The following is a 15,199-nucleotide window of genomic DNA, read 5'->3' as shown; positions in this document are numbered from 1 at the left end:
GAAGGATCCTGAAGCAAGGTTAAGATGCAAATAAATACAAATAACATTTATTGTGGCTATGACTATGAATTGGATGGATTTCATACATGTGAATAACACATTAGTAGAATGGGAAGGCTCCTACCACATACACAATCTAATTAAATGAGTGGTACTTTAAAGAGAATTATTCCGTTTGCAAAATGTGAGTCTCACAGCAATTCTGCTTTGTTGCATCATGTGATTTTTGTGGCAATGGGACCATCAATATATTGGCATCTGGGAGGGTCTTCAAAATGTGTCTTCTCATGAGAGGACTATTAAGATAAATGTGTTCTGGTTACACCTATGCAATTACTATTGGAAAATCTATTTGCAATCTATGTGTACAGTATGTTCATATACCAATTAAAAAATAAGTTATGGGTATGCTCAATAATTTTATTTATACTGATAGAATCTTTGTACTTCTCATTAGAGGACATGGTAAATGTAAAAAATGAAATCACCGAGTCGTCAGCTACTAAGCACCCAGAAGGGATTGACTTGTCCTATGAATATGGCTCTGAGTATGCAGCCTACAATAGCGCCCTTCTGGAGAGTCAAACGTCATATGATCTCACCAGACCCAGTCTGGGAAAACTGTATTGTGACATCTGTGGACTGTCCTGCAACAGCCTCAATGTTTTACTAGTGCACAAGAGAAGTCATACAGGTATGTGTCATTTCTCACAGAACTTTGCCACACAAAAATAGCATTTTATGTCTTGATATGATCTTCCCATTTCCATCTAGGCCCCATTCTATCTTTCATTCTGCATGTGTTATCACATCTTTGATTCTATGAAATCCTTTTGTAAACCATGTCACCTAGGGGGTTAAACAGACCTAATAAGAGTCGGCCCTAGCCCAAATGACGCCCTAGGCAAGATTTTAGCTGGTGCCCCCTAGCACCGCCACTAGTTCCGCCTTTGACCCTGCTCCCCTTTCCCAGCACCATCAACCCTCATCATAGCAGTCATCATTTTGGTGCTCCTACCCGCAATATTTTAAATAGAAACAGTGCACACATTCGGTGCGCAGCCCAAACAGGGGTGTGTTCTTGCTGGGAAGGGGCATGGCCACACAATAGTACCCCCCAATTCAAATTATGCCACACAACAATGCAACTTTATTCAAATTATATCATGCAATGTTGTCCCTTATTCACATTACATCACACAATAGTACCACTTTACCTTATATACACGACTCCTCACATTATTCACATTATACCGTTAGAAAAAAATCCTGAGAAAATATTGTATTTTAAGCACCATCATGGCCACACTGCAACCCAGCACAAAGCAGTGTGAGCTGGGCAGAGGAGAAGATCTGCAGCTGCTGCTGTCACTTAAGGGGAGGGGGCCCGGGGCCCCCACTGGGCCCTTCCATCAGACTTTGGCCTGGGTAATTTATACCCCCTAACCCTTTCTCTCTGCACCCCTGATAATACCACACAGTAACACATGACACTTATTATTGTCCTTATAACCAGAATGCCCCTTAAACATTATGCCAACCTTTATTAATGCCCTTCATACACATAATGACACATATAATGCCCCTTACACATATGTTGCACATTAGTAATGCCCTTATACACATGACACACATAATGCCCATTACACATATGTTGCACACTATTAATGCCCTTATACACATGACACACATAATGCCCATTACACATATGTTGCACATTATTAATGCCCTTATACACATGACACACATAATGCATGTTACACATATGTCGCACATTATTAATGCATTTATACATGACACACATAATGCCCCTTACACATATGCCGAACACTATTGCACAACCAACCCACCCGCAGACAGCGCTCGCACGGCCGCTAACACTGGGACCTCTGCTTGGATACAGATGTTTCCTCATACATCTTGACTCAATAGACCATGCAGCTCCTGGCCAGTTCTGCCAGCACACACAAGGAGCTTCCAATGATTAAAATGATAGGTGGCATGCCTATATTCTGTGTGGGACTGTGGCTGTACCTGCATACGGAATGCTATGTTACAGTGATTTCCATTAATACACTATTTCATATGCAGATACAGCCTCAATCACACAAAGAATATAGGCATGCTGCATATCATTTTAATCAGCAGAAGCTGCTGATGTCCCAATGCATTCCAAATGCCCTAGGCAATTGCCTAGTTTGCCTATGCCTAAGGCCAGCTCTGGAGCTAATTGCTGCTCTGCGAAATCGCAGAGCCCTGCAATCAGATAGCCACCCGGCCCCCCCCCACCACCACCATATACAAGCAGGTACACTATAGGTACTGTTTGTATATCTGGAAAGCACGTATTTTAATCTCCTAGACAAACCTTGTTTCAGCGCTGTTTTGCATGTATATTTCATCAAAAAGTTTAATTAGGTCAGTTACTCGCACTGAGGCTCTGAAACTGAGGACTTAACCATCCAAATGGGATATAAACGATTAATATTTTCTTAGCCTGGTATGGATTAATGCTTTCACCTATTTTTAGAGTTGTCTGTGTAACGGATTAAAAGGATGTTATATTATGACTAATCTATAAGCACTACAATTTATATTATTGTATTGCAAATTGAATGTGCTTTTTATGGTTGTTACCTTTAATATGTTCATTTTATAATATGGATTGTATTCTTTATTTGTATAACATAAAACTGTTTGAATGCCACGTATTTCAACATGGTTGAGAAAAAAGGGGATCCCTTATGACAATTATGTGACTAGGTTTTTATTTATTAATAAGACCGTGCTGCACACCACAAAGCCAGGAAACTCTTAGGACATGATAGCTAATTAACCTAAATGCAATGGCCATCCACTCTGCAGATATTAGGATTATGTAGGCTCAGAAGGAACCAGCTACTTGGAGTAGAGGTTCATCTCCAGAAAATTTGTAAAAACTATTGGTAGGATTGGAGTCAAAATAGGCCAACATTCCTTAACCAAAATGTTGTCACCTTGCTGAGTCTGTGCCCAGACAAATTCAAGCTCTAATATGCAAATGTGAGAGTACCACATTATTAATTAAATAATACCACTTTCAGATTGCTAAACCGGGTCGGACCTGGGAAATCCATGTTGCCCATTATACACAGGGTAACCTGGGTTTAACTCTTCTTATAACCCGGATTGAATTACCAGTGTATTAGAGGCCACATGCTGTATTTGAAATACTTTGTTGGGTGGTATGCTGCCCATGACTTTATAATAATATGACAAGACCTGGTGTGCTGCTTTCTATGCGAGACTGGCTCCATCTTCTAAAGGTTGTCCTTTTCCTATTTCAGGGGAACGTCCTTTCCAGTGCAATCAATGTGGAGCCTCATTTACCCAGAAGGGGAATTTGCTCCGACATGGCAAGCTGCACACTGGCGAGAAACCGTTCAAATGTCACTTGTGCAGCTATGCATGCCAAAGGAGAGACGCCTTGTCTGGGCACCTCCGCACACATTCTGGTGAGAAAATCTTCACTAACCCTTATTTCTAGAGTGGTTTTCTCCCACAGGACTTATTGTTGCTTTGCATACCTCATAAACATGGCACATAGTAGAAAGACATAAGATCCATGTCATTTTATCATTCTATCCACAAGCATACCAGATGAGACAACCATGTTGGACACACTACAAAGGTTACACTGTGGGAGATGAGCCACACAAGGACTGAAGGCATACTGTACATGTGAAAACTGACTTCACTGTAATAGGATGATACTGTATACCCTGTATTATTAGATCCACATGTAGCACACAGGGCCTATGGAGGAACCATCCCAGGCAGCCATCTGGGGTGCACTGTGTAGGTTGCTGCTGGCATGGTTTACAACCAGTGGAGGTAGAGCATACTGGTATAGCATTTAGTGGGGATGAAAGTACAAGGTAGAAATCATGGTGAAGAAACAGTGAACAGCATAGTAATACATAGCTATCACCAGCTCAGAGACTGTGACAGAGAAAAAAAAAATATAAAGGCATATACTGTACATGAGTGGGCCCGAGTCCAAATCCAGTCATAACTTAATGCTTCAGATGACATGCTTAATATGCAGGCTTTATTATAACAGGCAAGCCTATGTGGCAAAGATTAAAGAAGAGGTGGAGAAAGAAGGAAACCATGGGCGACTAAACATAACATTAATAGAAAAGTTATTAGTCCCTTCAATATGAGGAAGATGGATTGGTTCCCTGTTATGCTTGGTAGATGGAGATGTGAATATTCTGGTTGTTGTCCTCAATGTATGAATGTATGACCATAAAAAAAAATAGTAACAGAAAGAAACAATGTGTAGTAAGTTCTTTTCAATGCAATAAAGTATGTTCTGAAAAAACATCGGTAGAGAGTACTGATCTCACACTGGCACAGATGAAATAAAGCATATAGAGGTTTGTTTTAGTGAATCATTAAAGGTGAATCAGCATACCCAACACTCACACAGTCAAGATGGTCTAGACACATATAAAAGTATCTTTTTGTACAGTAATAAAAGTGTACCAATAACTCACTTCTCAGTGGGTGTATGTACTCCTATCAAGGTATCTTTGTTTTTCATATGCTCAATCCTGATATAATAGAGATCCAATTGAAGTAAGGTAAGTATAAAATAAATATTTCTCCAGCTTCCCTATAGCAATAGAGTAATGCCGCAGGCAGAAAAAATATTCAACAACAGTCCAGCGAATGATAAAAAAGATGTCCGATCTAAAAATGAAAAGTACATAAGAAAAACATAAAAACCAAAAGTAAAATAAGAAATAAAATCCAAAGCGAGTTTCTTGTATGCTACTCACACCCTTCACATCGACGCGTTTCGGTCACAAGGACCTTTTTCAAGATGTGCCAATGTGTCAGGCTGCCAAATCTAAATATGGAAAGAAAACCTTATCATACAGTATATGCGGCATGTCATTAATTTAGTGATGCAGACTGAAGCTATTGTTTTGTTACCCTCAGTGGAGAAGCCTTTCAAGTGTGAGTTCTGTGGACGTAGCTACAAGCAGCGCAGCTCGTTGGAGGAACACAAGGAGAGGTGTCGCGTTTATTTGCAAAACAGTAGTGAATCTGGTGGGTTTATTCTTTGTGTCATTAACACAGATGCTCAGGTCCCTAAGCAGACCGCTTTAGAGAGGCTTCTTACACTTCCTAGTTACTCACCTGGTACACATATTGCATACTTATTACAATAACTCCTACATATATCTGCACTATTCCTCATTCATCTTATACAAGAGTTCCAACAGTGCTATCCTTAAAGCTTTTTATTTTTGTATCCGGACAGTATAACCAAGGATAGAATAGAATATATGATGGCATGCAGTAAAAATAATAATGCATTTCACTGTAGCAGACATTTTTTATTTTAATACATTCTCTGAAACAAAAACGTTTTCAGATGTTAGCAGATAACAGACATTGTTAATGAGAGAGGATATGACAGATAGGTCAGTTATGCACATACAGCATGTCTTGAAATCAGTAACAATTTATACATTTAGTGTAATATTTCTAGAAGACATTATTCTTTGATAATCATCTACTGCACAAGAGAGAACTTCTGCATGCAGCCATCTTCCACCCCCTTTGCCCCACTCTCCTTCCTCCACTGACCACAAATGAGAAGGGACAGGAAGCAATGCCTGCTAATAGACAGCGAGGATAACCGTGCTCGCCTTGAATTGAGACAGAAGACAAAACCTCAAACCAGCTCAGTGGAAACACATAAAAGAGACAGAAAGTGGTCAGACACAAGGCAGGCAGTTGCAGGTGGCCTGTGCACTAAGATTGGCGGGTATAGGGAGATGCTTAGTAGGCTTTGACCATCTTACAGCATATTGTTGTTTTAGCCAACAACATACAGTATAGTTTTCTTGTGCTGGGTGTTTATGAATTTGTGAAATGAAATGTTATTTGTTAGCTTGCTGATCTATATAGTATCTCATCATTTTTGCTGACATTTATTTGGTATAACTGAATGGCTTGTTCACTATTTAGCAATGTATCACAGTTTTTATTTTTATGTGGTGAGCAGAACATCTAAAAATATCACATATTGGGGCAGATGTATTAAGCTTTGCGAAGAGATAAACTTGAGATAAAGTGGAGATAAATTGGAAAGAGATAACGCACCAGCCAATCAACTTCAAACTGTCATATTTCAAACACAGCTGATTGGCTGGTGCGTTATCTCCTTCCAATTTATCTCCACTTTATCTCAAGTTTATCTCTTCGCCAGGCTTAATACATCTGCCCCATAGAGAGAGACCTTCATTTTCCAAACCGTAAAATAATATTAATATACAGTATCATCGGGTCTGATAAGATGGAAAACTACTATAGAACAAATCTTTTGACATAAAACGTATCTTTACTACATCCACAAACCTTGGTAGCCTGACTGGCATTGGCAGTTGCATGTGTAGATACAATAATGTTGTTTACATGGGCAATAATTATATTTTTTGTTTCTGTGTCAAGAAATCTGACATTTGCATTTGTGTTATTTTGACCACAAAACAGCCTTTACAATGTTGGCAAATACATGACGTTTACTGTGGGGAGGGTAATATACTGCAAGCTAAATTGTGCCTTTCCCTTCACTTGTTTCCACTCTGTCTTCCATTTCCCAACTGCAGCTGTCAACGAGCCCAAGAAGATGAAGCCAGAAATGGGGAGCGAACGGGCCCTGGTTCTGGATCGCTTAGCCAGCAATGTGGCAAAAAGGAAAAGCTCTATGCCACAAAAGTTCATTGGTAAGAGACTCCATTTGGGAAGAAGTACTGTAGTTAGGGACTTAGCTAAGTTCCACAAATACCAGATTAGGGAATGTTCTGTTTTCCAGCAGTAGGGCTGGCTGATCCATGTTTTGTTTTGCTGTGGATTTGGCAATGTTACATGTGACTGTAAAGCAGTGGTCAGGGAACTCGGTCCTCATTACCCCACACAGTGCATGTTTTGCTGGTAACCCAGCAGGTGCACAGGTGTACTAATTACTCACAGACACATATTATAAGGTCCGCAGGTGAAGTTAATTATTTCACTTGTGATTCTGTGAGGAGACCTGCAAAAAATGCACTGCGTGGGGGAATGAGGACAGAGTTCCCTGACCACTGCTGTAAACCAATGTTGCTTTGTCTTTGCTGTCATTATCTTGTGCTACCCCCCACACACCCTTCCCCTCCTAATGATATGGCTACCTGGGTTTCACAACCTGTTTCCAGCCCAATAAAATAGCATGCATTAATGCAATGCAGACACGTCTGTTTAGCTTGGGTCTGATGGAAGAGAATGTATAATTGTTGAAGCTTGAACTGTGAAAGGGGAAGGAAGGATTTACCAGAGCAGGACACCTGCACCTGGCACTCTGAGGTGCTTGCAGCCAGCGCAGGACTTGTCAACATTTAAGTTTATATAGAGCTGCAGGTCTGCAAGTAAATGCCGCCAAAAGAATATGGTACCAAACAAGAGATGCAATCCTCTAATTTGTTAATCACTTCTAATTTGTTAATCATTTATTGATCTTGGTTTCTGCCTAGAGGAAGAGTGTCTGTGTTTTTTTTTTTTTAAATCATAGCGGTTTTCTTCAGAGAACTTCCAGCTGCATCCCTCTGATGGATTAATCAATACTGCAAGGCTGGACATTACATGGCCTCCTGCCAGTGTATTACTGAGCTGGAAATAGACAAGATGGATAGAGTTAGCAGGAAAAGGAGTGGTGTACATTATTTATATTGACCACTGCAGATACAGGATGTTTGTGTGTCTCAGTATGTGGTAAATGTTTTCATTTTTTAATCCAAAGTTGTTGCTTACTTTAGCTCTGATTTTACCTGTATGCACCCCCCACCATATTTAGCATTGTGTATCGTTATGTAATGCCAATGATGTCACAACATTAGCGTTTAGGGCAGTGGTTCTCAACCTCTGTGCTCAGGACCCCTCAGCCGTTTTCCAGGTCTCCACACAGAATCACAAGTGAAGTAATTAGCCGCACCTGTGATATTTTAAAATGTCAATAGAGCATGTTCCCATGGCCGCTTAAGTACAGACGGAGCGTGTCCCATCTTTGGATGGCGCTCGCCAGATCCCTTGCACTGGCGAGCCCCAGTGATAGAGATTGGGACGCGCATGCGTCTCACACGCACGTGCGTACCCAGTTTCCCGTTGGTGGGGGGACGGGAACCCCGTCCGTCTCCACTTCAGGGAGACGGACAGGGTTAGGGGGGGTGCGGCAAGGTGGCAGGGACCCGGGGCGACCGTTGGTGAGGTGGCGGGGACCCGGGGGAAGCCCCGTTGTAAGGGGATGCATGCACATCTCATCCGTCCCTTTCAGTATCAGCTTTGTGTTCAGTGTCAGTATCAGCTTTGTGTTCCCGCCCGTTCACGGGCTAGCCGGAGCTTACGTAGTTAGCGTAGTCAGTCAGTGTTACGCAGTTAGCGGAGTCAGTCAGAGCTTATTACATTGTGTGGGAACCATTGACCATTTTAACCTGCCTGACATGACAGGTGTGAATGTGTTCCTGAAACACCCCCACTATCCACGCCAGCCCGAAGCGTGGCGAGTGGATGCGGTATGCGCCCTCCTGACTTGTTCATACCCCCACTATCCACGTTGGCGTGGAGTTGAATTTATTAAGTGTGGTGAGCACAGCGAGCCACCGAGCCCGAAGCGTGGCGAGCGGACGCGGAATACACGTCAAGTAATCCGCGTCACCTCGCGGGGCATGCTGCGCTCAACTCGTTTCGGGCTCGGTGGCTAACTGCACTTTCCACACTTTATAATATCAATTCAACGCCGACGTGGATAGTGGGGGTATGAACAAGTCGGGAGGACGCTTCAGGCTGGCGTTGTTAGTGGGGGTTTCAAATGGAGGCAATTGCCAGTATGTAACATGGAGCACTGGCAAATGCATCCTTCATTGTGCATGAGACGCACTTGCACACCTCCCCCCCCCCTCCTTAGAAGCAGGTGCTACCGAACCCCCAACCCTGTCGGCACGGTTGCCATACCCTGCTGCAATACTTACTGAGACGCACAAGCCTGTGTCTCAGACAGATGGAGCGCCTCTCTGCCGGCGCCCGCATGATCCCCTCTCTGCCGGCGTCTGCCAGCGCAGGGGATCTGGTGGTTACTGGCGCTGTGTAAGAGGCGCTCACTAGGCTTGCCAGGGACGCCGGGGACAGAGCTGCAACTCCCAAGGACAGTATGGTGACTACGCTAACTACGCAGGGCTGCCGTTGGGCTACGCTGACAACGTAGCTTCAAACGTAGCTTAGGCTGCTGCCGTGAAACTACACAAGTACCACAGGATTTATTGTGGACTCATCGATGGTGGGGCCTTTCGCACGATGCATGGTTTCACCCAGATTGTCCTCTCCTGAGACTTTACCTCTCGTCATTCTTCTAGGGTACCCCTAAAGGTTGGGGTTTCTTACAGTAATCTCTGCATACTGTAGCACCCACACAGCGAATATAGATTTTCTCGCTCTTCAAAGCGGCACTTACATGCTGCTCCATATTGTCAGGGTGGAGCCCAATTTCGCCTATTCCACGGCCCCAGCACGGCCTCTCCCTATGGGACACTAGCCTGTTTCCTTTATATAGTTCAGTTCACACTGCCTAACTTCTTGTTCTCTGTCCTTAGCCCCCCTCAAAAATATCACACCTGAGACATTTTTTACCTCAGACATCCTGGACATTATATATATATATATATATATATATATATATATATATATATATATATATATATATATATGTTCCAAAGTCTGCCGGCACTCAAATAGTTTAATCGGTCAGCTGCCCCAGGTGCCAAGAGATGGTATGAAGTATAAGTCCAAGATCCCAAGAGGGAAAAAAACGGCACTCTGGAGTCGGTTTAAATGCTTCAAACAAACATGTGTATTGGGTATATATATATATATATATATATATATATATATTTTTTTTTTTTTTTATTGGGGAAATGTATGGTTTGACGGTGTCATGACCGGTTCAGTTACAAAGTTCCCTGTAAAAAGTTTTAAAATGATGTATGTATGTAATGCATTGTTGCATATATTGTCAATATACAGTCCTCTTATTTTATAACCCCAGCCTCATTTAATACCAGGTGTGGCACAAAGGAACAATACATTATATTGCATATTCTTTATAAAGCTATGGTCATAATGATTACAGTTTTGGTTTTTGTCTTAAACATGGAGCTAACACATTGAAAAGAAACAGATCAAAATGACATGGGCTTTTTATTGTATATCAGTTTAATGAGGTTTTTTTTTTCCCTTTCTGTATAAAATGAAAGCAAACCATAATGAAAAGTGTCACACATACCCCATAAACTATTCATGGGAAAGAAGAGAACTCAGACAAATTTTATGTCACCTCTGTAATGAAATGATCAACCACATTTTATTTTAAGGGTCCGCTGCATAATCTGCTTTTGATCTGACAGTCTCCTAGGTGTGAGGTTTGTGAGATGAATCTTTCTGTTTCACATTTACACAGCAGGAAGATCGACGGCAGGTGATACACGCAAGTGTAATGTTTTTATTGTGAGGGTATTATGCAAAGACGTTTAGGCTGTCTGTGCAGCCATGAGAATAAGGAAATGATGCCTATATATGAGTTCTGTGCATGGAGCTTATATATAATTGAGCAGATGGTATAAAGCATGCGTCTAGTGCAAAACACGTAGAGAGCTGCTGGGAGGCCCTGCTCCCTCCCCTCACTGGCGTTCTTCCCCTGCAGAGGATCCTAGACACCTAGCGGTATATGTACTAAAGTGTTTGTTTTTTTATAAGTAGAGTTGTTGCTCATGGTAAGTAATCAGATTTTAACTATTATCCTCTCGAACAGGGATGGGGAACCTTCGGCCATCCATCTGTTGTTGGACTACACATCCAAGCATGCCCTGCCACTGTTTTGCTATTTGGCCATACTAAAATAGTTGCAGGGCATGCTGGAAATGTGTAGTTCAACAGGAGCTGAAGTGCTGAAGGTTCCCCATCCCTGCTCTAGAAGGTGCTTAATAAATAATCATGAAAATCTTGTTGCTGTTTACCCACCCATGTAAATAGGTGACCTGTCTTACCCTCTGCATACAGACCACACTGCAACAGGCATCTTCTGCACCATACATGCCTACTTTTTTAAATAAGTTTCAGGGAGATTACAGTTGTTGGGGACACTTTGTTGCTCTTGGCAACGATGGCAGGCAGCTGGTGTGTGGTCTGTGTCAGTGGTAAGCGTCCAGTGAAAAAATAATAAAAAGGGGAACGGTATCTTCTAAAACACATATAAACAATTTATTTATATAAAATTATATAATAATTTTCAAACATACTTCATTAAAGCAAGAAATATATATATTGGCACATGGGGATACAATGCTCTAAATTTGGTCACTGATTAACAATTATGTTCCTTAACTGGACTGGGGCTTCTTCAATGGAAATAAAGCAGTAGTGGTAGTTGCCAGGTAGCCATAGGAGTCCTACAATGATGGAGCATGTATTGAGTGTCCCGTCTAGGTGCTCCTGGGGTTAATCCAATAGGTCAGTGGTTCCCAACCTGGGGTACTAGTACCCCTGGGGGTACTTTGCAGATCAGTTGGGGGTACTTGAAAATAATATTGGTAATGGCGGAAGAAGAAAAATAAGTCTCCTGATGGTGTAAGAAATCTCCCATTGCCATCGGAGCAAACAATTTTGCATCACGTCCGGTTCCATCTGCAGCGTCATCAGCATCTCCTTTTTGCCTGACCAGCAATCCACTGGGAGCTAGCTGCGCTGCCCACAGACATCAGTGATCATCTGCCCTGCATTGACACAGTGTGTAGGAAACAGCAGCATTAATCCTTCAGGCATTAGCCGGAACCCCAGAGACAGTACACAGCCAGAGGCCAGACAGAGAGGGAACCTATTCCTTACTGCACACTACTTCTCTACTACTCCTTAATATAAGGACACTCATACCGCTCACTTCCACTCCACTCATAAGTACTGTGGATATTTCAAACTGAGCGGAGGGGTACTCATAAATGAAAAGCCTAATCAAGGGGTACGGGAGAGAAAAAAGGTTGGGAACCACTGCAATAGGTGAAGATCTGGATAAAGGAAAAACTGGGCTAGCCATCACTGGCTTTGTTAGCACTGCGGATCGTACGCACGTGAGACCGTCCGATAATCACCAGGGCTGTCATGTTCCTCAAACCATTCCTGAACTGTATATGCAGTGTGACATAGCATATTATTCTGCTTAAAGAGGCCACTTGCTTTGAAGGAATGTGGTTGTACTTGGTCTGTAACAATGTTTAGATGGTGTTATGTGTCAAAGTAATATCTACATCACTGGTCTTCAACCTTTACGACACTGTGGGCCACATTAAAAAATTCAACGAAGCCCGAGGGCCACTAATCTATACTGAGGTATTTAGCCCAGCCCTTCATAGATAGACATCACAGCCCCCATAAAGCACAGCCCTTTATAGACAGACAATACAGCTCACGCATACATAGTTGGCACAGCTGCCCATACACATAAACCCCACCCCCAATATATAGTCAGCACCAGGGCTATTTCTAGACAATTAGGGTCCCAGTGCGAACAGAAAAAAATGCTGCTCCCCATACTTAATATTATATTGAAGAAATTGTTCTCCCAAAAAGGGTGTGGCCTAGTTCTAAGGGGCGTGGTCTAATTATAAGAGTGTGAACTAGCAGGAAAACCATTACCTGACATCTCACTTTTGCAACCTGCATGACCAGACATTGGTTACAGCAGGAATGGTTGTTGTCCTTCCACGCTTAAGTTGGCTGGCTAAAGGCCGCACATTGACATTTAAACATGAAGGCCCACACAGTGACCTAGTATGCCTCACAAATCAAGCCCAAACAATGACAGGCTAATTAAATCAATATACACTGTTTATCCGTAATGCCCATTACACATTGTGCCACACACCGTAATGCTCATTACACATTATGCCACACACCATCATGCCCATTACACATTATGCCACACACCATGATGCCCATTACACCTTGCACTATAATGCCCCTAATACTCCTGCTTATACATATGATGCCCCCAGCAGTGCGTCTCATAAAATGCCACCAGTAGTGTCCCTCATAAAATGCCACCAGTAGTGTCCCTCACAAAATGCCCCAGTATTGCCCCCCATAGTCAGCACCACATTGCACAGCCCACCCACCCCCCATGTTCAGCACAACATTGCAGCCAGCCCACCCCCATAGTCAGCAAAGCATTGCAGCCAGCCCACCCCCCCATAGTCAACACCACGTTGCAGCCAGCCCCCTGTAGTTAACACTGCATTTAGCCAGCTCCCCCATCCCAAGAAACCTGCCTGAATCTTCTGCAATGTCACAAGATGCCCCGTGTCCCTGGCAGAGGCCTCAGGAAACACAACAGCTCCGTCAGAGGGCTGGCGGTAGCTGTCATTCTCTTCACTGAAAGGGCGCGGGCGGGACGGGTGTGCGTGTCAGGAAATACACAATGCGCATGTCCGTGCACAGTACCGCAAGCCCCAGCCACTGCACATCCACCTCCGCCGTGACCCACATGCAAAGGGGATTAGCACGGAAGGTTTTTTTTGTTTTTTTTTACACGGCAATGACAGGCAGCAGGTGGCGGGCCACTCAAAACAACTCAGCGGGCCTCGGGTTGAAGACCCCCTGATCCAATTTCCCAGCAGAACATTATCCAGAACATCACACTGTATGGACCACCTTGACTTTTGCCTGTAGTGCATCTTGGTGCCCTTTCTTCTGAAGGTAAACAATGCACCCGCCCCTTGCTGTCCACATGATGTAAAAGAAAACACAAGTTCATTAGACCAGACCACCTTATTGCTTCTCTCCCAATGTTCATCAGTAAGCCTTGAGTGCCCATGTCCCTATTGCTGATTCATTGGACCATTCCGGTATGTACTAACCACTGTATACCAGAAAGAACCCACAAGACCTGCCATTTTGGAGATGCTGTGTCCCAGTCATCTAGCCATCACAATTTGGCCCTTGTCAAAAGTCGCTCAGATCCTTTACTTGCTTACACATTTCTTCTGCTTCCCACACATCAATTGCCTAATATATCCCACTCCTTGAGAGGTGCCCTGTGATGATATATCATTGTTATTCACATTGCCTTTCAGTGGCTTTAATATCATGGCTGATGAATGTATATAATGTACAATGGCAATTTTTTTTATTTCCTACAAGCAAAACATGTAGAGAGTGTAGGGAAAGGCATTCACAGTCCCACCTACAGTAGTCTCACTTTAAAAAATGTTCTTTTTTTTCTCTCCTAAAATAGTGCGTAATAAAAATGCATTCATGTCTTTATTATTAAGTCATACTGTAAAAGTAAGTGAACATTAGAGCTGTCTTTATAATGTGTCATATATGTCACTGATATTGACTGCATGCACTATAAATGTGTGAAAGTATGTCAATAAGGTCTGGTTGTTGCTGCGGCACATACTGCAAAGTACCAATGTTCAGTACTTTGAGCATAAGCAGGACCTGCACATGTGGGAATGAGTCCTGAAATGTAGGAAGCAGCCAGCATAGGACTGTCAGTCAACTTCAAACATCACCTTTACTTCTTCTACAGCAGTTAGGACATTTATTTATTTATTAACAGTTTCTTATATAGCGCACATACATTCCGCAGCACTTTACAGATTTTTGAACATTCACATCAGTCCCTGCCCCAGTGAAGCTTACAATCTATATTCCCTACCACATGTACATGCACACATAGACATTCTAGGGTTAATTTATTGGGACCCAATTAAACTACCAGTACATTTTTGGATTGTGGGAGGAAACTGGAGCACCTAGAGGAAACCCACGTAAGTATAGGGAGAATATACATACTCGGCACAGTAATGCTGTGTACACACGGTCCGATTTCCTTTCCTATGTTGACGATATAGTCAACATCGGATCAGCATCGGATGCAGATCGCAAGAGTTTTAACCCTTGCGATCCCGATCCGATCCCGATGCGCGTTCACGTATCGGAAGCCAGAAAGTCTTGGCTGCCTTGTCTATATAGTGCAGATCTGCACTATATAGTCAAGATAGGATGCAAATCGGATGTGCCTTAAGATCCTATCCACGATCCTATCTGATCAGATCGTGGA

The 15,199-nt window shown here is 42.8% G+C and overlaps 1 protein-coding gene across 2 annotated transcripts in view; it reads left to right on the top strand.

The window, feature by feature from the left end:
- The window catches only part of IKZF3 (IKAROS family zinc finger 3), an 83,608-nt gene that overhangs the window by 47,204 nt on the left and 21,205 nt on the right, over positions 1-15,199 (top strand). Inside the window, exons 4-7 of one of the 2 annotated variants that reach the window (XM_083147219.1) lie at positions 458-694; positions 3,327-3,494; positions 4,990-5,100; positions 6,669-6,785. In XM_083147219.1, the coding sequence (XP_083003345.1) occupies positions 458-694; positions 3,327-3,494; positions 4,990-5,100; positions 6,669-6,785 (633 nt within the window). The remainder of the gene's footprint in view (positions 1-457; positions 695-3,326; positions 3,495-4,989; positions 5,101-6,668; positions 6,786-15,199) is intronic. The other variant, XM_083147220.1, reaches the window with a different exon arrangement.

This window comes from Crinia signifera, chromosome 6 (assembly GCF_055691185.1).
Source record: "Crinia signifera chromosome 6, ASM5569118v1, whole genome shotgun sequence".
Taxonomy (NCBI): domain Eukaryota; kingdom Metazoa; phylum Chordata; class Amphibia; order Anura; family Myobatrachidae; genus Crinia; species Crinia signifera.
Note: the sequence above shows the minus strand (reverse complement) of the source record. Positions and strands in the feature narration are given on the sequence as shown.